The 26,654-nt window shown below is 45.1% G+C and overlaps 1 protein-coding gene across 4 annotated transcripts in view; it reads right to left on the bottom strand.

The window, feature by feature from the left end:
- Nucleotides 1-5,287: 5,287 nt before the first annotated feature.
- Nucleotides 5,288-26,654, bottom strand: part of ADAP2 (ArfGAP with dual PH domains 2) — a 32,835-nt gene continuing 11,468 nt past the window's right edge. For 2 of the 4 annotated variants that reach the window (XM_016152505.2, XM_016152503.2), the window contains exons 2-11: nt 25,873-26,003; nt 24,156-24,247; nt 21,268-21,347; nt 20,342-20,454; nt 14,511-14,657; nt 11,868-11,951; nt 8,982-9,044; nt 7,671-7,748; nt 6,683-6,930; nt 5,288-5,644 (exon numbers count right to left, since the gene is read on the bottom strand). In XM_016152505.2, the coding sequence (XP_016007991.1) occupies nt 5,626-5,644; nt 6,683-6,930; nt 7,671-7,748; nt 8,982-9,044; nt 11,868-11,951; nt 14,511-14,657; nt 20,342-20,454; nt 21,268-21,347; nt 24,156-24,244 (921 nt within the window). In that variant the 5' untranslated portion in view covers nt 24,245-24,247; nt 25,873-26,003 and the 3' untranslated portion in view covers nt 5,288-5,625. The remainder of the gene's footprint in view (nt 5,645-6,682; nt 6,931-7,670; nt 7,749-8,981; nt 9,045-11,867; nt 11,952-14,510; nt 14,658-20,341; nt 20,455-21,267; nt 21,348-24,155; nt 24,248-25,872; nt 26,004-26,654) is intronic. The other 2 variants (XM_016152501.2, XM_016152502.2) reach the window with 2 other exon arrangements.

The following is a 26,654-nucleotide window of genomic DNA, read 5'->3' as shown; positions in this document are numbered from 1 at the left end:
TGCTTGCAAATATATTTTCCCATTCGGATGGTTCTTTCTTTACCTTGTTGACACTTTCCTTTGCTGAGCAGAAGCTTTTTAGTTTGATGTAGTCCCATTCATTTATTTTAGTTTTTACTTCCTTTGCCTTTGAGGTCAAATTCATAAAAACCTCTTTAAGTCCAAGGTCCTTGAGTTTAGTTCCTATGTTTTCTTCTATGCATTTTATTGTTTCAGGTCTTATATATAGGTCCTTAATCCATTTTGAGTTAATTTTGGTGTGTGGTGATAGACAACAGTCTAATTTCATTCTTTTGCAGGCGGCTTTCCAGTTTTCCTAGCACCATTTATTAAAGAGGCTTTCCTTTCTCCACTGTATGTTTTTCACTTTTTTGTCAAAAATTATTTGCCCGTATAAATATGGGTTTACTTCTGTACTCTCGATTCTGTTCCACTGGTCCATGTATCTGTTTTGCTGCCAATACCATGCTGTTTGATTACTGTCGCTTTGTAGTATAATTTGAAGTCTAGCAGAGTGATGCCTCCAGCCTCATTCATTTTTCTCAGGATGGCTTTGGCAATTCAGAGTCTTTCGTGCTTCCATACAAATCTGATGATTTTTTGTTCTATTTCTTTAAAAAATGTTGATGAGATTTTGATGGGGATTGCATTAAATCTGTATAATGCTTTAGGTAATATGGTCATTTTAACAATGTTGATTCTTCCAATCCAAGAACATGGAATATCTTTCCATTTTTTGTATCTTCTTTGATTTCTTTTAATAGGGTCTTACAGTTTTCATTGTATAGGTCCTTCATTTGTTTCGTTAAATTTATTCCTAGATATTTTATTCTTTTTGTTGCAATTGCAAAAGGAATTATTTTTTCCTTTTTATCTGACACTTCATTATTAGAGTATAGGAACACTATGGATTTTTGAAAATTGGTTTTGTATCCAGAGACTTTACTGTGTTTGCTTATTGTTTCTAGTAGTGTTCTTGTGGAGTCTTTAGTTCTGCCTACTTTTTAACTGTATTATTTGGCTTTTTTTGCTATTGAATTATATGAGTGATGAACATTACTTAACACTATAATTAGACAAAGTTCAGCAACAAATTTGATTTCCAATTTCTGTTTTTATAAATCTTAGTGCTAAGAAATTTTGCCTACATATATAGATAGGTGACAATAATGTCATACATTTTGTTGAACACTTTCTGAAATATATGCCAAAACAATCACTTAGTGATCCCTCATCAGAAATTGCTTAATCTCTCTGCTGACAACTTGATTAGATTTTCTTTTAATTTTTGTCATGAGTAAAGAATTTGAAATTACCAGTATTGAAAAATTCATCAGAAGTATTCACTGTCTCATTTTCCAGGAGGTATACTAAGAAGATTTTCCCAAGGTTTATCAAATTTCTATCAATTATACCAGTTACTCTTTTATGTAGTCATTTTGTTTAACCTGATATACTCAGAAAGGGCGAGGAAAATTAGAATGTTGTTCATTTCAATACACTTTTGTCAATCTAATTTTTTTTTGAAAAAGTACTTTTTTATCCTACATGCTTCAAATATATTTTCTTTAAAAGTTTAGAGTTTCTGATTTAACTCATCCAATTTATGCAAAATATTTGCTGCATAACATAATTGCCAAGGCCAGTTCTTATAGTCAAACCAGTTAGTCAAATCAGACTTATTTTCTGTTAGAGAGTCTGACATCATTGTTAAATTCAGATAGATGTGTAAATACACATCCCCTGTGACTCGGGGCTCTAATGCTAAGTTAGGTGAGAAAGGACAAGGTCTTTGAGTTTGCACGCTGGATGAAATAAGGTGCATCTGCCATTAACATCCACCAGTGCTTTCTTTGCTTCGCTCTTACTGGATTCCCTAAGGGACAAAACTGATTTTGCCATTAAATATATGTCATCCTTACTTTCACTCCGCTTTATAATATATAAATTCAAAACATTCAAACATAAGCCACAACACCCTATAAAAATGCCAAACTTTGTCACCAATAAAAAAACTCTACATAAAAGAAAGGAAGTCATCAACCTTGACCTCAATGCCTTGATTAAAAAAGGCTTCATTCATTGCATTGTTAAGAGAATGAAAAGCTACAGATTGGGGAAAAATATTTATATATCCCATGTCTGTCAAAGAACTAGTATCCAGAATGTATAAAGAATTCTCAAAACTCAATGATAAGAAAACAAGCCATCCAATGAAAAAATGAGCAATGGACACAGTCAGTCTTTCAAAGAAGATATAAGTTTGGCAAAGAAGCACATGAAAAGATGTTCAACATCATCAGCTACTAGGGAAATGCAAATAAAACCCACAAAAATATCACTACATGCCTATTAAAACTTAAAAATGCTGACAATACCAAGTGCTGATGAAAATGTGGGATAACTGAATTCTCACACATTGCTAGTGGAAATGTGAAATGGTACAGCCATTCTGGAAAACAGTTTGACAGTTTGTTATAAAGTTAAACATACACCTACCATATAACCCAGCAGTTCTACTTCTGGATATTGTCACATGTACCCAAATAATTTGTTCCTTTTATTTCTGGATAAACAAACTGTGGTACATCCGTACAATGAAATACTACTCAGCAAAAAAAAAAAAAAAAAGGAAAGAACTATTGCATTAATACGTGCAGTGACTCGATCGAATCTCAAATACATACAGAGTGAAAGATTATGTATCGAATGATTTCATGTATATGGCAGTCTCAAAAATATAAATCTGTACTGATGAAGAACAGATCAGTGTTGCCGGGAGCAAGGGAATAATGTGGCTATACAGAGATAGCACAGGGGAGGTTCTGCAGCGATGTAACTGTTCTTTGTTCTAGTTGTGGTGGTAGTTATATGAATCCACATATGTATTAAAATTTATAGAACAGTACAAAAAAAAACTGATTTAAGTAACTTTCTTAAACCAACGAGTCAAAAAGATAAAGGGGATTGATCGGCCGGAGGAGACGAAAATGAGGGTAAGATTGAGCCAAAGTGAAGTATAAAACAGGCTTTATTAGGGTCTGCGGATGAGGTTCACTGGTCCCGAGGAAAGGGGCCAGAGAAGTTGCACGTGCCTGGGGTATAGGCGCGGTTTTTAAAGGTTTTGGCCCAGGATGTCGGTGGGGTTACAGGACGGGGACTTTTCCGTTTGGCTGATCCCGCCACCCGGGAAGCCTCTGCTGTAACTTTGGTTGTGAGCCGTCGGCCATCTTAGGTATCGAGCCACCTTCCCGCTGGCGTAATGGCGCCCATGAGCAACCGAACGGGGATTTAATGCGAAGAGTGCAGAGATATCTTTGGGGAACCCAAACACAGAGATCCAGCCAGGCCTCAGAAATCAACTAAAATTAGGCACTCCATTTCGCTGGGACTTTATCTTCATCTTTGTGGTCGTTTTCTGCCTTTCCGAAGTGCTCTTGAGAATCCCAGTTTCCCTCCTCAAGTTGCTTATTTACTGCCTGTCTACTTCTCTTTCTTCCCTTTTACAGTATAAGTTTCTTGAGGGTAGAACTATACCTTTATTAATTTTCTCATCCTTAGAACTTAATCGAGCACAGCCAACAGAGCTCACAGGTGGTTTAAAAAAGAAAAAGGCAAACAAGCCAACTGACCCTTACTATACAACCCAATCGGTGTTGAAACAGACATTTTCAAGATGCTTTAGGAGCCAGAGAGGGAAGCAGCCACGTCACCATCATGGCAGTCAGGAAGGCTCAGAAGAGATACTCTGATGAGGTTACTTGTCTTCTGATTGGGGGATCCAAAAGACAATCTCACAAAAAAAGAGTATCTCTTAAAGACTCTCCCAACCTTGTAGGTCTCCACTGAAATGAAAAGAGAACACCCGGTGTCTTTCTGCACGTTGCCTGAAGGAATGAAGAATCATAAAACAGAGAGCCTGCTGACCTGTTCTTTAACATTTAAGCCATTCAAGATTTTTTTCAGTTCCCTTGCCCATCTCAGGGTTTTTGAACATTTTCTTCTCTCAGGCTAGAGTATTTTCCTCACTCTTTTCTATTTGATTCACCCCTCTCCCTGTCAGTTAGGGTAAACGTTATTGCCACACACTCCCACAGCAGCCTGTACTTCCCATTTCTGAACACTTGCCTCATTGTCGCGCCCTGTGTAAGAGCTGCTTCCAGCATAGTCTGTGACAGCAGGGACCACATCCTCTGTTTCTGCCTATCCCCAGGGCCTGGCACAGAACCAGGCACCGGAGAGGTGCTCAAAAATACTTGTTGCTTCTACGGAATTTTAATAGTTAATACAACCCTCTCATTTGAAAGAGAAAAGCCAAGGCACAGAGGTGGGGGAGTGAGTTTTCTAACAGGCTCAAGCTAGTGGCAAGGCCACACCCCACACACAGGCTGGATAGCTCTCTCTGCTCTAGAGGCCTGTGAAGTTGTCTCCTTGGCTGCCTCCTTTCCTTCCAGGGCGAGACGATGATCAATGCAGTTTTTTGGGGGTTTTTTTGTATTACTTAGGCTTTTATTCTTCTAAAATGTACACAGAGATGAAACTCTCCCAGGACATATTTGATTCATGTAGAGAAAACACTGCTTTCTAGGAGTGAAATGTAGATGCTTTTTAAAAAAATTTCCCCCAAATTTTTAATTTGAAAACTTTCACAGCTATATAAAATTTGCATGAATAGGACAATAAAGACCCATGTAAACTTCATCTAGTTCATCAGTTGGTAACATTTTGTACAGTGGCTCTCTCTCCCTCTGTATGTATATATATGTGTGTGTGTGTGTGTGTGTGTGTGTTTGTGTATGTATGTATGTATACATATACATGTATACATATATATATACTTCCTGTCTTCCAAATATATGAGTGTGCATATATACACACACACACGCACACACATACACTATATATGTGTATACTCTATGCATATACATGTACACATACACTTAACTCTTGCTGAACCATTTAAGAGTCAGTTGTAGACTGACTCTTAGGGGATATGAACACTGCAGCTCATACCCCCGAAGAGCAAGAGCATTCTCCTGTAGCATAAGTATCACAATCTTACAACACCATTAGGTAATAATCCATATTCAAATTTATGTCCTTTATAGCTGTTTTTTAAAATCGAGGATCCAATCAAGAATCACAAATTGCATGGTGTTGCTCTTTAGTCTCCTTTAATCTAGAACAATTTCCACACAATCTTTAATAAAATTGACATTTTTGAAGAGTCCAGGCTGGTTGTTTTGCAGAATGTCCCTAACATGAATTTGTCTGATTATTTCCTCATGGTTAGAGTCAGGTTAAACTTTTTTTTGAGCGAGCATGCAACTTGTGTGATGCTGTGGGTGCCTTTCCATTGCATCGCCTTCATTTCAGATGTCTTGGGCCTTGAGGACATGTACCGGATCCCCAGGTCCCAGGGCTGGGCAGTGGGGAGGCCCAGGGAGCCAGTGAGTAAAGGCCAAAGCTTCAGTCCTGGCAGAGTTCACTACCAGCAATGGCTGCCAACTGTGGGACATCCTGCTGGGCAATCGAGGCCAAGGTGAGAACTTCTCCTTCCTACCAAGAGCTTCTGTGGCCAGTGGCCAGCCAGTTCCTCATCCAGTGGGTCACCTGCTGCTGTGACTACGCTCTGTTGATGCAGCTGCATGGGAAACAGGAAGAGGGTTAAGGGTTGGCCATGTCAATGCAGTCCCACTGGAAGGAAGGGACAGCAGGAGACAGGGGCACAAAGACAGAGGGAACCAGAATTTAAAAAGGACTGAAAGGGTAAGAAACAGAGGGGACACACACACCAAAGAAGAGAAGAGACAAGCAGGGAGTGAGAGACACAGGAACGGAGAAAAGCAGAGAGAGACTCGGACACACAGGCCCACAGGGAAAAGAAAGCTCCAGCTGATGTGTTTCACTGACGACATCTGAGTCCATTTCTGAGGCACTTTGGCTTTGAGATTTTGGAAAGTGAAAAGTTTGTGTTTATACTGGTCAGACTCGAAGGGCACACGGGTTTCTCCCAAGGGGCCATGTGGGGTCACTCGCTCAGTCCGTACTTTTCCAAACACACAACTTCTCCTCGGGGCCCCAGAAGCCAGGCCCTGGGCCAGAAGGTTCCTGCTCTAGCTCTGAATGTCTCCTCTTTTTTTCACAGGACTATTTGCAGATAGGGAAGCCTATTGTGACACATCTGAGGTGAAGGGGAGGCACAGGAGAGGAGCAGACAGATGGGAGGACCCAGAGAAAAGGGCACTAAAAATAGCCATCCCTCTGTGAGTCAGGAGGAATCCAAAATCCTGGGAGCTGCCCAGCGGGTGTGACTTAGCTAATAATAACAGGCCAGGCTTTTCTCACGAGAAAAGGGTCAGGGGGAGGAGGTTGGAGAGAGAGAGAGAGGCTGCTGGGCCCCTGTACTCAGCAGCGTAGAGAAGAGGACCTAAGCACGTCCTTCCAAGGCCCAACTCCGCCAGATGCTATTGGGGAAGGGCGCCAGAAGGAGGAACTTAGCATGGACGGAGAGGGCTTTCTGACAATAATGTGCACCATCTGCACTGCTCCTTGGCAGGGAGAAAAGACAGAAAAAGCACAGTCAGGAGCCATGACCTCAGTTTCAGGGCTCAACAGCTGAACTCTAGTGAAGAAGCCCCTTTTTGCCCTCTGCCCTCTGCCCTCGGCCAAAAGAACAAACCTCAGGCCCTGAATCTTACTAAGAAGGTTGAGGGGCGTCAAGGGGCGGGAGAGAACATCTCGAAAACTCTCCAGCCATTCCCGCTGCTCCTTCTCACTGGGGCAGGTGAAGATGAATCTGCGCTCAGGAGTGATGATGGTGAGGCCAGCCTTCCAGCGATTCCCTCGGATGCCCTTGGGCAGGTCTTCATATACCTCGTACCCCTGCTCCTTGCTCCCGAGAAACACCTGACCCTGCTCAAAGGCGTCCTGGAAATAGAGGATATGTGGTCATCAGAGGTCACATCTGGGGCAGAGAAGCACCTGCAGCTGTGGTGACCCCCAAACTCTGTTTTTGAAAGAGGTGTGTGTGTGTGTGTGTGTGTGTGTGTGTGTGCGCGCGCGCGCGCGCGCACAGGGGGTGGGGGTCTCTTCTGAGGACTTCTGCTAGGTGGACCCAGAATTTGAAAGGCTAAAACTGAAAGAAATTACACACATCTGTTAAAATGATACTCGCTAACTATACACAAAGAATTGAAGTGTTTTACATGTAGTAATGCATATAATCCTCATGGCAACCACTCAGGAAGGCACTGTTAGTAAGCCTGTTTTCTAGAGGAGGAAACTGAGGCACAGAGAGCTAAGTACCCACCCAGAGCACAACAACTAAAAGTAGCAGGGCTAAAACCAGAGCCCACACAGCTGAGTTCTAGAGCCCCCACTCCTAATCACTACCCTCCCCAGCCTCCTGCTTGGAAATGCGCCCCGGAGACCAGGGGATGAGAAACAACCTACTTAACTGCATTGGCAGCATTTTGGATGCATGTACAGGACTCCCTGCAGGGGAAGGGAAAGAAGAGCTTCACGCACCGGAGATGAAGACAAGCAAAGGTGGAGGTGTGTCCCTTGCCAGGTTCTTCAGCCCTGTAGCTTCCCCACAGTCCCCCAGCCAGCACTGTACCCATGTCCACCTGGGGGTAAGGTGGAGAGGGTCCAGCAGTGGCTCTTACCAGTGGGTTCTTGTAATAGAGCAGCCTCCGCTCCTGGGGATCCAGGGCGAACCATCTTTTCTTGAAAGGTTCTCTCTGCTACAAAAGAGGGGACCTCGTAGCAGGACCAGCCAAAGCCAGGGAGCACAGAGGTCAGAAGGCCAGCCTTGGCTGGTTCCACAGTCAGATACCCCAATGCCCTTGAGCTCTGAAGGCTCTGCCCACCTCCTCAACCCCTGCCAGCGTCACCCTGCTGCCTTCAGGTGCTGCTGTGGGTTGGAGGAGGCACTTTCCTCTTTTTCAGGCTGTGGACAAGAAGTCTCAGAAAAAGAAAGTTGAGGAAGTCAGAAGTGGCTACTGCTCAGCAATGCGGAAGGCACTGGCCTTGGCCAAATTCTAACCTAGGTCAGGACAGGAGTCCTGGGGAGGGGCTCGCCACTGGCTGGTGAAAGAAGAACACAAAACGTGCAACCCTTTGACCAGTTTTCGAGCTGACTGAGACTTTCGTTCACACCTAACAGCTTTACTGTAGTCTTAACGACCATCTTGTCAACATATTACACCTTAAAAAAAGAAGCCCTGGGTGCTTTGGTAGTTCTTTTAGGAAGCTCCCTCTGCTTTTCCCTACTCTTCCCTTCCCCCTTTCCTCTCCTCAAAACCACTGCCACCTCTCCAGCCAGACTTCTGACTTTGAGCCTCGCCCCACCCAGTGTCCAGGCTTAAGCCTGAGATGCCCTTGGACAGCAGGAGCCTCGCCCCTCTGGATCCTCAGGGAAGGCGCAGAAGCAGCTGAGCTCCCCTTCCTGCATAAAGAAGTGGGAATGAGCAGCCCCTAGGGGGCTGGGGCAGGTGTAGCAAAGCAGAGCAGAGCAGAGGCTGACTGTGTGCTGGGGAAGGGTGTGCCCACTTGGGCACCCAAGCATGGGTGTATAGGTGTGTTTTCGCAGCCCGAGCTCCAGCCCCCAACTCACTTGAACAATCTCGGTTCTGGAAAAGGCAAGAGCTGATCCCCAAGGAGTCCCTTTCAGCTATGCTTTCCCAAGAGTAGCGTCGGACGGAGTTAAGAGGAAAGAAGCAGATGGCGTGTCGATGAAGAGAGAGGAGGCCCGACGATAGGTGGAAGTACCTGCAGCAATGCTGGGTCACGTGCCAGCTCACTAGCCTGGACTTGGTCCTTGACCCCAGGAACTCACACACGTTGGCTTCCTCCCCTGCCCTCTCAGTTTTCTCCCTTTGGTGCCCCATTTTCTCACCGCCCAAGTTCTGCCGTAGCGCCCGCCCGCTGGAGCAGGGGATAGGAAAACCTCCCAGGGAGCGGTATAACGTATATACCTTTGGGCCAGTCTTCTCCATGAAGCCTTGTTTGAGGTAGTTCCTGGTGATGAGGGGCACGAGCTGGGGGAAGAGAGACATACACTGACCCCATAATTCACACCCCAAGGGTTTAGGGTTCCCCGCTGAACTTGGCTCCCCAAAAAAGGGGAAGTTTGGAATGGGGAAGGATGTGTGCTCATGGGTCACAGGGTTATATTTGGAACGTGGTATGGATGTAATATTAATATTTCAACAGAGCCAGACGACAGCACCCCAGATGTTTGCAGGGCTTCCCAGCACACCCGAGTCTTGGTTTAAGTACTTAGTTTAAGGAATGTGTCAATAACCCCAGGAAGTAGACACAGGCAAGGCTCTGAGGAGACCTTCTTGGTGTCAGGGGACTTGTTCTGGGAGTCTGTTATGTATCAGGCTCTGGGAGCATTTCTCAACCACCCCATGAAGTGGTGGATATTATCATCCTCACTGAATAATTGTATAGTGGCCTGGGGTATTCCCAAAGCCACACTGCTGGTAGGATGAAGATCTGGGATTCATACCTGGGGCCCATGCACACGAGACAGACAGTAGAGGTACCCCTACCACTGCCCTATGGTGCTAAAATATAAACATGCCTCTGAGCAAGACCCTGACCAAAACCTGGATATCGGTGGGGATTCATCCACAGGGTCCCAAGGAGGTGACAGCAGAGTGGGCAAGTAGAAAAAGCCCTGGACTAGGAGTCGGGACACCTGGGTTCAAGCTCCAGTTTTGACCTCAAACTGCTGAGTTCTCTTGGTAAAACCTCATGCCTCTCTGGGACTGTTTCCCTCTATGCAATGAGGAGATGGATGATATGATCTCCAGGACCCCTTCCGGCTTACCATCCTATTCTCAGCAAAGCTTCCGGGGGTTGATGCTGGCGTCCTATGCTCCAGGGGGTCAGCCTGGCAAGTCTAAAGCTTTCAATGACAGCCTAGCCATCTGAAAGCAGCCTAGCCACCCAGAGCCCCAGAGCTCAGGTCGTAGGCAAAGGAGAAGTAAGGTCTGGGGAATAAGAATAGGAAGTCTAAAAGGGTGAAAATTGTGAGTCAAAACCAAATAGATAAACTACACCATTCCTTTTTCTCCAAAAATATATTCTATCGACTTTAATTCTTTCATTTGGAGATAAAAACAGTCCTTACTGCTCAACAGTCTGAACCTGAGCCAGGGTAGGGCTAGACTAGGCCTAGGGAAACAACTGAAAGGAGGAAAAGCAGATGGATGGAGTACTATTTACCTTGGATGCCTTGGCTAGCTTGATTCTCACAATAGCCCTGGAAGATAGATATCATCCCCATGGTGACAGATGAGCAAACTGAGGCTCAGACAGGTAAGGTGACTTGCCCTAAGTAACCTGTCAGCTTCTCTGATTCAGAGTCCATGCATTTCTTAGCAGAGGACCACAGCCCCACTGGGACTCCCTGGGTTTCTGGCATCTGGATCCCTAAGTTTGAACCAGGCCTGGGTGATTGCTCAGAACCTCACAGAGACATAGGGGAGGAAAGAATAGGGAGAGAGGAAGGCAAGGAGGAGCCTGGGGGTGGACAAGGGTTAACGATGTTCAATGAGGGAGGTAAGAGGACATTGAGGATGTTGGCCAAAGCCCAATTGCCTCTGCAGGGGTCAGCAAAGTTGGAGAACTAGTCAGATAAACAAGGCCGAGCATCTGCACTTTGTCCTCCCGTCCTTCCCAGTCAGCAGTCAGCTCTCCCGACACCCCGCTCACAGGAACATGCATTCACCAGCTCTGAGTGCTGACTCTGCAGACCGGGAGCACCCTGACTCAGCCCTGGCTGGAACTGCTTTCAGAGAGATGCCATCTCGGTGTGTCACTGGGCCTGGAGTGAACCCCCATTTTAGACACCTGGTTCCCTGCAAACCTCTGGATTAAGGTGCATTCAGGCTTTCAAAGAAAACCTAACAGTTTGGAATAAGATAGTCCCAGGATTAATATGGTCTCTCTACCCCTGTCACTTACACCATCCTCTTAGAGCAGGTCCTAAAACAGACAACAGATCATATCACCTCACAGCTGGAAGGGACCCTGAAGATGACCCAGCTCAATTGCCATCTTACAGATGTAGAAATGTGTGGAGAGGTGACGTGACCTGCATTTGTCACAAAGCAAGTTAGTGACAGAGCGTCCATGAGAGCCTAGGCCTCCTGGCTCGAGGTAACATCCTCTGCCCCACACTGCCTGCTTCCTGAGCGATGTAGATGGATGGCCCAGATGACTGAAGACAATCAACATGAAGTTCTCAGGCTTACCATTACCTTGGCCATGAAAGGTAGACTGTTTCTGATAGAATTATGAAGATCCCATTCCCTTCATGGGACTAGAACACGGAAGAGCAAAGGAGGATGTGAGGGTAGGAAGAGCATCTTCAGTTACTCACTTGCCCTTCTTGGGACTCAGTTTCTCATCAGTAAAATGGGAATAATCGCCCCCTGCCTAAAAGACTACTGCAAGAATCATGAGATAAAAGGAATTACAAGATAAAATGGACTCCAAGGCACTTTGTAAGCAGTATGGTAAGGATTGTCTATACCTTTTAGAGGGAGATGGGGCCAGGAAGAAATGCACAGATCCTGAGCCCTTTGAGATGGTGGATGGTGCCATGCATCCCAAAGGTGAGAGCCTCACCTGCTTTTTGGAGGCTGTCTTGCCATATGTGAAGCCATAATACCCCAGCCTCCCCAAAAGAAAGTCTTTGATTTCCCTCTGAGGTACCCAACCCCAAGTCTCAAGGTCTTGCCTGCAAACCATCTTAGTTTGGCCTCTGAGTATCTTCGAGGTCAGCAGACAAGGAGAAGGAGATAGCAGAGAGGAGACTCAGAAGTTAGGGGTCCACGTTAACTCACCTCAGACTCTGGGAGCTCAGGAAAGGCCACTTTTAAGTATTGTAGACGGGCTGCGCGGAGGGCATTGAACCAGTCCACTATCTCCTGCAGAGAAAAATGCAATGGACAGATGGACAGCCAGTGAGATGAAGTAGGGGGAGCTGAGTCTGGTGGCAGGAAGCCAGCTTCATCTTTAGGTTTGGACACATGCATTCAGCACATGCACACAGCCCCAGTTCCAATGAGGGGCCTGTGGGCATTTGAGAGGACAATGTCAGAGCCTGGGGGATGGGGGGCTCACCTGAGCAAGAGCGAAGCCACTGAGAGGGAGATCCCCAGAGCCACGATAAAGGACCCAGGTGAGCGACATGGGAGTTATGCAATGACCTAGGACAGTCCTTGACACTTTCTCACATGTGTACACATCAGATGAGGATCTCGTTAAAATGCAGATTTGGATTAAGTGGGTTTGGGGCAGGGCTTGAGATCCTGCATTCCTAACAACCTCTTAGATGATGTGATCAATGGACAGACACACTTTGAGGAGTAAGGGTCCTCTGATGTCAAAGACGGGCTTTCAAGTTGGGGCAGGTACACCGGGGATTGCTCCTCCAGTGGGGATGCTCATTGCTTGGAGTGCAACTTAGGCTCAAGCTGCATCCCTTGGCAGTGTGAGCCGCCATCATCTCTCACCAGGTGAACTGCTTATCTAGCTGGCTCTGCCTCTGCTCTGCTTCTCTCCAGTCCATCCAGAGTGATTTTCTAATTGCAAATCTACTAAATCTAGCTTTAAGTCCTCTTCACTACCCTCAGGAAAATAGTCCAAGTTCTTTAGTATGACTTACTTTGCCCTCTGGGCTCCTTCCATACAAAACCATTAGCAATGTCCCCCATCCCACCTCATACATGCTGTTCCCTCCTCCTGGAATACTCTACTTCACCCACCTCTCTCTCCTCACTCAACACATACCTGTTACCTAGAACATTCTACTCATCCTGAAGGCTAGTTTAGATGTCATAGATTTTTGCTCAGCCCAAGCCCTGCTTCCATGAGAAGTGCCCCACCCATTCTCACCCACCTACTACCCACCCACAGTTGGAGTCACATTTGCTGCTATGATCCCACCCCTTTTTGGCCACAGCTACTGGATCAGAGCTGGTCCAATGCAGAGGCTGGACTGGGCTTATCAGATTCTTTCTCCCAGGAATTTGGAATTGAGAAGCAGAAAGACTTGTTCAAATAGCTACAGCGCTGCACTCTGATGTAATTCGGTAAGTGAGCAATTCATTTGAATATGATTTCAAAGGAATACAACGTAATTACCCTTTCTCACGGCTGAGCACGTAAGGCCTAGTGTTTGGAGTTCTGAGCTCCCTAGTCCTGGGAGTTTAGGACCTTCTGAGGTCTCAGGCACTAAGGGAATGGGACCACCCCAGGAATGACCTGCCTAGGCCTTCATTCTGGAAAGTCTCTCGTCACAAACTGGTGACCCCAATGCCAAATCCAACCTGCATTCATATTTGTTTGGCTCCTGAGGTTTTGTTTCAATTCTCCACAGGTTTTCCTATTTGCTACAGCCTTATTACTGTCTACCTCTCTTTTAAATTACTCAGCGGTCCCCAACCTTTTTGGCACCAGGGACTGGTGTTCCTATGAGAATCTAATGCCTGATGATCTGAGGTGGAGCCGACGCAGTGATGCTAGCTAGCTCTGGTGAGCAGCTGCAAATACAGATGAAGCTTTGCTTACTCGCCCACCACTCACTTCCTGCTGTGTGGCCTGGTTCCTAACAGGCCACTGGGCAGGTACTGATCCACAGCTTTGAGGGTTGGAGATCCCTGACCTACCTGGCTCCTGCAGGCATGAGTTTGCAGCCCCTCATTTATGCCCACCTAATGGAGAAGATGGGATATCAAGGGAAAGAGGTCGGTGGCCAGACTTAGGTTGTTAGATGCTCTACAACTGTGTAATGGGAGGGAGCGAGGTGCCGTAAGTATCAGAGACCTTGGGCACCTCAGCAAAAGTCTTCGTGGCAGCAATTGGCATGGAGAGGTGTGCAACAGTGTCCAGCAGTCTGAGCTACAGTGGAGAGGCCACCAGGGACTAAGAAACCACTATAGACTGAGAACCAGGGATCTTATTTCCTGAACCCTAACAAAGTGCTTCTCAAACTTTAATGTACGTAAAGATCACTTGGGGATCTGTTAAAGTGCAGTTTCTAATTCAGTATGTCCAGGGTGTGCCTGAAACTTTAGTTTTAATAAACTTCCAGGTGATGCTAATGCTGTTGGTACAGGATTACATATCGAGAAGTAAAGCCCTAGAGTACACCGCTGCCTCAGGTTCTATCCATTCCTCCTCCCCATTTTAGAATCTCTGGCTCCACCTGGATTTGCCATCTGCGAACACAGTCTCTTCTTCTAACTGGACGCCTCTTGGTGGCTATGCACTGTTCAGACCACATCCATAGTACCTGGTAGGTCCCCTTCTCTGATCTCCCTCTGCCTTCCTCATACCTCTGTCTCAGACTGCAAAGTGACAATAGGTAAGGCAAATAGCAGCAGCAAGTCTCAGGAGGCAGCTGAACAAGACTGCAGGTGAGCTGGGCCTGCTGAGTCCTGGGGTGCCGAGCTGGAGGTTGTGTGTAATGCCAGTGATCTCACCTTGCCACTTTCATGATACACAAACAGGTTCCTGAGGTGGCCCTCTCTCTTATAGGTGATCTGCAGCCCATGAGGGTTCCCTATCTTCTCTGTCTGGAAGGTAGCATTCAAGTCCTTGATGTTAATGACAGCTTTGGGGCCTTTACCCTGAAAGAGAGGGAATAGATACTCAAAATACTGAGAGTCAGTAGGGTGACTTTTCATTACCTTTACCAAGGCCTTAATGCAAACAGATAACAAATTAGTAACTTTTCATGAGTTTTAAATGTTCTTGCTCTAATCTTAAGATGCACAGATACTCTACTGCTCTCCTGTAATCATTCAGTCACCCATCATTCCTATTTAATCAGATTGTACATTATATACATGTATATATACATACATACAAACACACAAATATGCATATGTACGGTATGTATATTTGAACATGCCTAAAAGGTATAGACAGATTTACACCAACACTGTTAACAATGATTTTCTTGAAAGATTACTGGAAGATTTTCCTTTTAAAGTATTTACTATGAGAAACACTAAAAATTAAAAAAAAATACACCTAATTTTGTCAATATTGTTTCTAACTTTTTTACAAAAGAAATATGACATTACTAATAAAGCCACAATCCCTTAAATATTACCGACCCTGCCCTTTCTTCTTCTCCACTCCCCACAGGCAATCACTGTCACTAGTTTGATGTTTATTCTTCTAGTTCATTTTTTATACTTTTACACATGTATTCCCATATCTATGAACAATATATAGTATTATTTTATGTGGCTTTAATTTAATGGTCAAAGAAGCATTCTATGTCTTGCTTTTGTCACCCAACATTATATTTTTTAGTTTTATCCACATTGAGATATACTAATCTAGTTTGTTCTTGTAAATGACTACACTAAAAGTTAATCTATTTTCCTGTTGACAGATATTGAGATTGTTTCTGATTTTTCAGTGCAGTCAGCTTGTGTCCCTGGTACACGTATGTGAGAATTCCTCTAGGTCACAGAATATACTTAGAAATGGAATTGATAGATCACAAGTGTCTCTATCTTCGACTCACTGGAAACTGCCAAATGATTTTGCTGAATGGCTCTCCATAGTGATTGTACCAATATTTACTTCCATCAGTAAGATGGGAGTATTCCCTTTTCCCCATATGCTCACCAACACTTGACACTGACAGTTTTTAATATATCTGCCCATATGATGGGTTTGAAATTTGATCTCCCTGGTTTATTTAATAAACTTTATTGAGCTATAATTTATAAATAATAATGGTACTCATTTTAAGAGTAAAATTTGATTTTTGACAAGCATATATTGCCATGTAACCACCATCACAATCAAGATAAAGAACATCACTATCACCTCAGGGGAGTTTCCTCCTGCCCCTTTGTTTGTTAACCCTCATCTATCCTACCCCAACCCCAGGCAATCACTTAACTGCTTTCTTCTTTTGGTGTAGAATCCTAGAATTTTATATAAATGGAATTATGTAATACATACTCTTGTTTATGACTTTTTTGCTCAGAATAATATTTTTTAGATTGATCCGCATTGTTGCATTTCTTTAGTAGTTTGTCCTTTCTACTACTGAGCAATAGTCTACTCTATGGATATATAACTATTTGTTTATTCATTCAGCTGTAGATGAACATTTGGGTTTTTTTCCAGATTTGGGCTATTACAAATAAAGCACCTAAGAATATTTTTTGTGGACATATGTTTTTGTTCTTCTTCAGTAAATACTTATAAGTGGAATGGCTGGGTTATGTGGTTAAATATACATTTAACTTTATTAAAAATTGTCCAATTATTTTCCAAATAGGTTGTATCATTTCATATTCCAATGAATGATGTATGAGAGTTCCAGTTTTCCACGTCCTAGCCAATACTTGGTGTTGTTAGCCTTTTTAATTTTAGCCATTCTGGTGGGTGTGTAGTATAACATATTGTGGTTTTATTGAGTTTTAGATGTTCAGCTTATTATTATTGTTTCAAGGAGAGAGATCTGAGGATGCCTCTCACTCTGCCATGTTTCTGACATCACTCCATATTATGGTTTTAGTTTGGATTTCCCTGACATTCAGAGACATTGAGTATCTCTTCTCACACTTACCAGGTATTTTGGTTTCTTTTCCTGTGAACTGCCAATCTATTTCCTTTGCCTATTTCTCCAATCAATTGTCTTTTTTCTTTTTAACTTGCAGGTGTTTTTTGGTTGTTCATTTTGTTTTTTAATGCTCTGGGATTAACATTTCATTATGTTGAGATAGCTTGAGTTTCACTTTCTTTATACTCTTTTGTATTGCCCTCAATTTTTAGATAAAAAATGAGTTACCTTTATAATTTTAAAAATGTCCATTTGGGGAAAGAAAAAAGAACAAAGGCAATTCATTCTATTTTTAGACTGTTTTAGACTGAACTGGCTTAGGACTGAGAAACAAACCAACTTTCTCCTTTTTCCAACCAAAGATGAGACTCCCCTGCAGGCTGACTCACAGTGGCTGCTGGAGTTTGGTGGCCTCTCCTAACTCTGCAGCAGCGCTTTTACTTCTTGCCTTTTCTTTTTGCACCTGTAACGTTTTTCAGTGCTCTAAATTGATGAATGAGAAGAAGTCCCTACTCTCACTTGGAGAATTAATACTCTTCATCCCCCACCATTTTTCACTTGGTCCCAGACTGAGGCCACGCTAGATAAGACCTTCTGGCATTGCTGTGATCTGTCTAAGAAAGCAACAAGGGAGATAAATAATAATTTCTACATATAGGAAACAGAGTAAGGTGAAGGCTAAAGTACTCAGAGTTTGTCCGTCTCTCTCTGTTGGTCATTCCTCACATTCTCTCTGCTGGAACCTTTTCATCTTTCTGTCCTCTAAATCCTGGGATGTCCTATGGTTCAGTATGGTAAATAAAATTCAAAGATGGCCCTCACCAATTCCTTCCCTCCCAGTGTGCCTACGTCACCCTACCCATTGAGAGGGGAAACCTATATCCCTTCCCCTTGAATCGGGTCCAGCTGCATGACTTGCTTTGACATACAGAAAGCAGTTCCTGGCCTAGACTTTAAGAGGCCTGCAGCACCCCATTTACTTGGGGGAAGCCAGGCATTATGTTGTAAAGAAACCCAAGCTAGATTCATGAATGAGGAACAACCACATGGAGAGACACAGACCACATGAAAGAGCCAAGGCACCAGACGGGGAGTGAAGGCTTCCTGGGCGTTGTAGCTTAGCCAAACCACCAGCTAAATGCAACAAGTGAATGGCCTAGCTAATGCTGCATGAAGTGCGTTGGAGTAGCCATGGCCTGCCCAAATTCCTGACCCAAAGGACACTTCAAGTCACAAAGTTTTATAGTGGTTTGTCACTCAGCAACAAATAACTAAAATACCCAAATGTCTTTTCTCTTCTACACATTTTCCCTGCCTAGGTGATCCCAGACAGTCCCATTGCTAAACAAGTCTACATGCTGTAGACTCTGGCTCTACCCTCTCCCTAAACCCCCAGATTCATATATCCAACTTCTTAATGTCTCCACTTGGATGACTAACAAGCATTTCAAATGGAAAAGGAAGCTCGATCATCCCCTTAGGGAGTTAAGTCTTTGCCATCTCATCAAATGGCAAGTCTATCCTTCTAATTGAACGGGGCAAAAATCTAGGTATCATCCTTCATTCTTCTTGCTTTTGCACCCCGCACGCAATCCTTCAATAAAACTTACTGGCTCTACTTCCAAAATATATGCAGAATCTGACCTCTTCTAACCACCTCCTTCTCCGCCACCCTCTAATCCATTATTCCTCATTTAGATTATTGCAGTAGCTTCCTAACTGGTTTTTCAGCTTCTACTCTTGCCCCCTTCCTGTCCCACCATCACCCCGGCAGCAGCCAGGGTGCTCCTTTTAAAAAGCGTAAATCAAATTATATCGCTTCTCTGCTTAGAGCCATCCTACAGTACCCTCTCTCACAGTTAAATCCAAAAGTCTAAATTTGTTGTAAATCATATAACCAATAAGGGAGTTGTACCTAGAATATATAAAGAATTATTATGATTCCATAAAAAGACAAATAATCTAATTAAAATAGGGAAAAGGATCTGAAAAGACACTTCTATAAAGAAGATATACAAATGGCCAATAAGCACATGAAAAAATGCTCAACCTCATTCGATCAAGGAAGTATAAGTCGAAATCACAATGAGACATTACCTCACATCCACTAAGATGGCTATAATCAAAAAGACAGATAATAACAAGTGTTGATGACAATGTGGAGAAATTAGAACCTTTGATGTTGCTGGTGGGACTATAAAATGGTGGAGCCACTTTGGAAAACAGTGCAGCAATTCCTCAAAAGATTAAACGAAGAGTCACCATGTGACCCAGTGATTCCACTCCTAGGTACGAACCCAAGAAAAATGGAAATATATGCCCACGGGAAAAGTTTATACATAAATGTTGATAGCAGCATTATTCAAACTAGCCAAAAAGTAGAAACAGCCCAAATGTCCATCAACCAATGAATGAATGAAATGTATTTCCATCCAGTGGAATATTACTTGACAATAAAAAGAAATAAGGTGCTAATATATGCTACAACATGAATGAACCTTAAAAACATAATGCTAAATGAAAGAAGTCTGTTACAAAAGACCATATATTGTTTGATTCCATTTATATGAAATGTCCAGAATAGGCAAATCTATAGAGACAGAAAGTAGATTAGTGGTTACCTAGGGCTAGTGGGGTAGAGTGTAGTGAAGGATTACAGCCAACGGATGTGAGGTTTCTTTTAGGAAAATGTCTTAAAATTGACTGTGATAGTTGCAGAACTCTGTGAATACACTAAAAGCCATTAATTGTACACTTTAAATGGGTGGATTGTATGGTATGTGAATTTATATCTCAATAAAGTTGTTGCAAAAAAAAAATCCCAAGTCTTACCATGGCCTACAAGGTCCTTCACTCTGTGATCATGTCTCTTTATCCTTTTCTTTGCTCACTATGCACCAGTCACTTTGACCTCTTTGATGTCCTTTAGTCCCACCAAACACACTCTCATCTCAGGCCAGGGCAATGGCTTATGTTTGAGCTGTTTGTCCTCTGAACAAAAAGCCCCTGGCTGAAGGTGCAAGTGACAACTGCAGATCAGGCATCTGTTTGTCTAGACTGGGGCCCAGGGGCTGCACCCCCTCAGAGGAATCAACTTTTCTATTTAGCACACGGATATATGTGCTAGCCAGGACCATGCTCAGGGCTTCTGCACATACCGTTCCCCCTACTTCTTCTTTTCCCCACACAGCTGTGTAACTCACATCTATTCAGTTTCGGCTGGGATGTCATCAGCGAGGCCTTTCCTGACCACTCTGTGGTAACAATCCCTGCCATGCTTCCACCATTCTCTAACCCTTCACCCTCTTTTATTTTACTTCCTAGAACTTACTGCTACCAGATATATATTGATGTGTGATTTGGTTACCATCTGCCTCCTTCCATCAGAAAGAAAGTTCCAGGAAAACAGGAGCTTTGTTTAGTTCATGGCTGTGTCTCCAGTTCTTACGGTAGTGTCTAGTATACAGTAGGTACTCAATAACTACTTCTTAAATGGATGAATAAATGAAGTAAAATCAAGTGATAATTAAAGTCTTAATCAGGTGAACAGAAGGTACATTTTTCAGATTGATTGTATAACCAAGGAAAAATAGGATGTGGTACCTAACTCTCAGTGGCTCAGATCACCCACAACACAATCTATTTGATTAAAACGTAGACCTCAGTGGAGTGGGAGCCCAGTGCTCAGGGAGGGGACCCCTCGCTGCTCTGGCCTCTTACCTCTTCTTTAGTGTAGTACTTCAGGAGGCCTTCTCTCGCCAGGAGAACAAACCTCCTTCTCAGGAACTGTGCCTTGTCCCTTCCCCGCTTCCACAGGAACCCTTCTCGGTTACCTTAGCCACCAAAGATGAGAAAGAGTGAACACCCATGGCCTTAAGACAAATAAGCAGCTCACAAACCTTGTAGGGTCTTAGGGTAAAGCGAACCTTCTACCTGCTGCTAAAATGTCTGAAATCTAACTCAGCTACTTCAGCTGACACAGGGGTCCCGTCTGGGGCCAAATTTGTAAAGTCTTATGATTTCAGTTGGGCTTCCTCAAACTTTCTTCTATGGCTCTTTTATAAGAAGACTCAGTAAACCCTTAAGTAGGCTAAGTACTCAGAAAATGGACTGATGGCCTCAATTGACATCAGCCTAATGACACTCTCCAGAGTGAAGGAATAACGAGTGACTTCTAGACACCTGCTGGTTGAAGAATACCATGAGCTCTTGATAGCTAGGAGAGTTGAGCACAGGCTGCCTTTGGTCCCCACAGAGTAGTTTTGTGCACTTTGCTCTATGGGTCAGTGTCACCTTGGACTCAATGCAGCTGGGCAGAAACTGCCGCAGGTCCAGGGCCACAGATGAGGTTACGCTCAGCACAAAGGCGGGAAGGGAAATTGAAACCGAGCCCATGCACCTTACCAAGACTTTTGCCATGCCAGGAGCTATGTTAGACAGGAGCCAGGGGTGTGTTTCTGGTGGGTGAGGCTTCTTGCATTTTATATTTCCTTGGCCACTCAGACCATAAAACCACACCAGCTGATGTGTTGCTGTTTCAGAGGCAGAGGAACCCCCACCTGAGACTTTGTTCCTAACACTCAGGCACTTTGTCTTTTAAAACTCATTAGAACACAGCCCTCAAAAGATAATGCAAATAACTTTACCTGGGGATGAGATAGTTTTCCCATCAGCCATAAATTCCTGTCTTTCATACTTAGCTCGAATCCACTGTTCCTTTAAGACCCTAAAAAGAGAGAATTTTTGGTCAGCTGTGTCTGATGCATTTTCTTCCCACAGTAACTTTCCGAGACCCTGAAGCTGAGGGTAGGAGTGTCAGTCACAGCAGCTGCCTTATTGCCTGTTCAGGCTACCCAGGGTTTCTCAGCCTTGACACTATTAACATTTGGGGCTAGATAATTCTTTGTTGTGGGAGCTGTCCTATGCTTTGTAGGATGTTTAGCAGCATCTCTGGACTCTATCCACTAGATGCCAGTAACATTCCCTCCCCAAATTTGACAACCGAAAATGTCTTCAGACATTGCCAGTGTCTCTGGGGGGAGAAAATATATTGCCCAGTGGGCTCTATGAAAACCATTGGGCTAGTCCAATCCCAGCCTCTAAGTCAATGAGACCAGGTCCTCTGGACCATCTACAAGGCTGCTTCCCACCACATACTCTCGGCTTAAGTCCACAAGCCCCTTCCTATGGTCTGCCCATGAAAGCTAGGCACACTACACTGGACAGGGCAGTGTTCTTGGGGGTCTGACCACCTGGAACTTGGGACCGCTCTACCATTTATCCATTGCGTGACCAAGACTAAGTTACTTAACTGCTCTGAATTTTGGGAATATGCCAATATTATACCTACCTACCTCTCAGGGTAGGTTTAAATGTACATAAAAGGCCTAGTACCATGCTCAACACAGAGTAGGTATTTAATGTTAGCCCAATCAAAACTTGTCTTCCATGACCCCTGCAGAAAAAACATGCAGCCTAGAACAGACTTAATTTAATTGGGTTCCCCCTCGCCATTTCCAGGTAAATGTTCTAAGGTTTATACAACCTCACCCTACAACCACAGGGACTGACCTAGGGCTGGGCTAGGCACCTGACCCAAAATGACCAATCAGAGCTCTATTCTTTTTGGACCAAAAGGAGCAAAACCAAGAGAGGGGTGGATCAGAAGCCTCTCAGGTGTCGAGCTGGGAGGTAGAGCTGGGGACATGAAAGTGGCCCTGCCCCCAGCTATGTGAAGGAGCCCGGCTGAGGGAATGAGAGCCCCGGGCTCCTTCTTCCTGAGGGTGGCTCCACCTCTGTCCTTCGTATAGCCTGATATCCAGAATCCATAAAATCTCCTTGTTCCTAAGCTGGTATTAACTGGTTTTTTTTTGTCACTTACAACTAAGACCTATCTAATGCATGGCATAGTCCTCCCTGTGACATTGAGTAGAGTGACCAAGCACACCATGGAACCTCGAGCCATAGGATCAGCGCTGGAAGAGGAAATGGAAACTGAGGCCCCAGTTCTGGTCCTGGAGGTGGGGAATTTAGAGGAGTTTTAGAAATGGGAGGAAGGGGCCATTAGTATTCAGCTAAAAGAGGTTAAAGTGCAGGGCTGTTGTTGGAGTCACAACAAGTAGTGTCTATGTAGTGCTGGCAGAAAGCTCAGCACGTAGTAAATGCTCACCAAGTACCTCTTCCCTTCCCCTTGGAGCAAAGGGCTGAGCGGCAGCAGTGAGGCAAGGTGAGTCAGGCCCTCTCAAGCTGAACCTGGCACGTCCTTCAACTGGGTCAGGGCCCAGGCAGCATTCCAAAGCTGACTCTGGGAAATGGATTAAAACTAGCTTTTTGGGTGACCTTTGAGATGTTTCACATAAATTATCTCATCTAATCCCTACCACCAGGCTACGATGCATGCATTGCTATCTACATTTAAGAGATGAAGATGCCATGATTTGGAGCAGTTTATCCACCTTCTCACAGCTAAGTCATGGTAGAGTCAGGAAACAAAATTAAGATCTTCTAAGTCAAAAACTGTGCTTCCTCTGCCACCCTACATTGTATTGCCAGTCCCGGGGCCGTCTAAGTACTGGGAACTCGCAGGACCACTGGGTACAATTGTATAATTTGTGCATTTGCCAAAAGCATCCTGCAGAGGCTAGAGAACAATGGTGGCTGAAATGCAGCCTGCTTCCCGAGAGCCATGCTCCCCTGAGGTTGTGCCTTCCCAGGGAAAGACAACATTTCTTTCCACTTACACAAGGTGCTGTCTAGCAGCCCTCGGGGCTGAGTCCCTAGGAGACAAGCTCGGGCTCGGGCAGTCAGTCTTGCAGAAACCTGACCCCTTGCCTCCAGAGGAATCAAACCATCCTGCTGCTTCGCAATACCCCTCAACTTCCCCTCATTCCTATTATATCGGATTTTCCCAATACCATGGTACAGTCTCCCAGTCCTCTAGTTCCCCAACTCTGCCTTTACAAGCCTTAGGTTTCTCATCTTTATCATGAGGATAAAGGCAATATTTATCTCATACGGTTGTTGAGAGAATTCAGCCAACTAATGCACATAAGCATGTAGCACAGGGCCTAGTATACAGGGGAAGATCAATAAATATTAGCAGCTACTATTATTTTTATGGTTATTATTTAAGGATCTGGGGCCCAGGCAGCTGCTTTGGGACAACCCTAGGCATAACACTCCATAGGAAGTAGCTGGAACACATTTGTTCTACTAGAATACTGGCGTTTCTCTTCCCTATCAAGTTTGCCACCACCTGTAGGCTACGAGAACATTAGAGGCAAATGGGGCAGATTACAGAGAAAATGCTCCATTTCACACCTGTGGTAACTGAGTCCAGAGAGAGGAAGTGACAACCCATGCAGTAAAGGTAGAGAGAAGCTTAAACCAGGTCTATGTGTTCTCCATGACAATACTAAACACTTTCCTGAATCCCTCTGATGACCAGGTCCATAGAGGAGACCACCACAGATAAGGACCAGGAGATGGGGTTGGGGTGGGGTGTGGGAGGTGGACCAGGAAATCACATACTCACAGGCAGTCATTGGCCTGGGGGATATAGTAGAAAGCAGGGACTCTGGCTTCATACTTGGCCTTCACCCGAAGGTTCCCGTTATAGGTCATAAACTGCAAGAAAAAATGTGAAATGAAACCAGTTTACCCAGAAGGCCATTGTTCTCACTGGCTCCTAGTCTGAGTCAGGAGACACTCCTACTGGAGTTTGACAAGTCCCACCAGGCTGTCACCACGCTGCTGGGAAGCCTTGGCCTGGAGCAATGAAGTGCTGTAACAATCATGCCTCAAAGAGGCAGAGCACATTACAGTTCCCACACATTAGTTCATTTGCTCCCTTTAACCATTTTAATATTACCATCCCCATTTTAGAGATGAGGAAACCGAGGCTCAGAGAGGTTAAGTGACTTACTCAAGGTGACACAGCTAGTAAATGGAGAGCTGAGATTTGAACCCAGGCCTGTCTAACTCCAAAGTTCATGTTCTTTCTCCCACCCCCTCCACAGGTGGCCAGTACCCCCAGCAACAGTCCCTGCAAGCCTGCAGAAGATAGATGTAGCTGGAGGCTGGAAGTCGGTGCTGGCCCCATAGAGTACCAGGTCTAGATGATCACCGGGGCCCTTAGACACCAGAGGGACCCAGAGACACATGTGTTAAGAATGGCCTTGGCCAACAGTCAGCACTCAGTAACAGCAGTGGCATATCCGGAGTGAAGGCAGTGTGGGAGGAAACGTCAGGTTTTTAATAGGGTGAACCCTATTCTCCCCCTCCCTAGGGGCTACTGGACTGTATAACAGAATTTTCATGGGCTTTGGATTCCAACAGAGCAGGGTTCACATCCCAGCTGTGCCATTTATTCACAGAGTGACCCTTGGGCAATTCTTAACCCTGAGCTTCAGGGATCTCATCCGCAAAAATGAAGAAACAATAACTGGAGAGTTCTAAGACACAAAGAAATAACCTCTAGGTTTATGTGCTGGTTCACTGGTTTCCTGTCCTCCTGTACCAGAATGGAAGCTCCATGTGGACCGACTTTATCTTGCTCTCTCCTAATAGCCAGCACATAGAAGGCTTACAGTAATTATGTGTCAAATGAATAAGTAGAACATCTAACCCTGTGGTCTACCACAGTGCCTGGCACAGAGCTGGAAACGCAGTGATCAGGGGCCCGCTTCCCCAATAGCCCTAGAAATCCTCAGCCAATGAGCACAGTTTAGAACTGTCTGTTCTCTGAAGGTTTTCTGGCCAAAATGGTATTATCTAGGCTGAAGATGTCCTCCATAGGTCAGGAGAGCAAAGTGTCCCTCTCCTGGTGAAGGGGACAGGATGAGGACCATAGACTCAGGATACTTAAATCAGGACACGTCTGTTCCAGTCCAGGACTTCAGCACTTCAGCGAATGAGAACAGCAACAGATGTTCTTACTTTGTACCTACATTGAGCCTGTGTTTAATCCTTACAGCAGCCCTCTGAAGGGGATAGTGATATTGCCATAATATAGATGTGGAAACTGAGGGCCCACACCTTGTAACAAGTTCACAGCCTCCCAGCTTGTAAATAAACAAGTGATGAAGCTGGGATTTGAACTCAGGGTCTCTGTCTAAGTTACCGCTCTAACGGGCTAGTTAGTTATGGCCCGTCTGGGCTTCAGTCTCTTTCCCTGTAAAATGGGAGCGCCATGCCCACCGCCTCCACCCCAGCTCTGCTGTCCCAAGACTCTAATGTGCACCCCTTGCTACCTCCACAATACTGTCGTCCCAGAAATCAAGTCTCACGGATTTAACTTTGCTGATATCTGGGAAGTTGCGGTGGACGCCGGAACAGTTCAGACAGATGAAGATGCCCAGTTTGTAAGAGGCCCAATCAGGATCTGCGGGGCGAGAGGGCAGGAGAGGGGCTGAGTGGAGAGCTGGGTGAGGAAACCAGGGCCGGGCTGGGGGTGCTGGCAGAGGCGGGGCTGAGCAATTAGGATTCCTGGGGCGATATCCAGCTCTGCCCGTGCCAGGAATCCCTTCTCTCTCTCCATCTCCCCACGTCGGGTGAACTAAGATACCGGCATGGATGGAACCTTCCTGGTCATCCCACCGGCCATGGAGCAGCGGCCACCAGGAATGTCTTGGAAAGAGTCCCAGGGATGGGGGCGAAAGCTGAAGTGAGCGCTAAGTAGAAGTGACGGGACCCAAGAGAGGGGCTGACATTGAGGCGCCTGGCTGAAGAGCTGCATGCAAAGTGGAGAAATCTGTGTTGGACCCCTCGGCGTCCGCACGGTCGAAAGCTGTAGAGCAAAAACGCAGGAAGACCCAGGGCGCGCTTGGGGGCGAGGGAGGAGGCACTGGAAAGACCCGGGGCGCCAGCGCGGGTCTGGGACCCCTCAGTGCGTTGGATGTTTAGGTCCCACGGAATGGGAAATGGTTTGTTCGGGAGTAAAGACATCAGGGACCGAAGTTTGGGAGGGCAGGGGAAGAAGTTAGGAAGAGGGCGGTTGGGGGCCTGCGTCGGATATTCAATGAATGGGCGGGGG

This window comes from Rousettus aegyptiacus, unplaced genomic scaffold, assembly GCF_014176215.1.
Source record: "Rousettus aegyptiacus isolate mRouAeg1 unplaced genomic scaffold, mRouAeg1.p scaffold_m13_p_6, whole genome shotgun sequence".
Taxonomy (NCBI): domain Eukaryota; kingdom Metazoa; phylum Chordata; class Mammalia; order Chiroptera; family Pteropodidae; genus Rousettus; species Rousettus aegyptiacus.
Note: the sequence above shows the minus strand (reverse complement) of the source record. Positions and strands in the feature narration are given on the sequence as shown.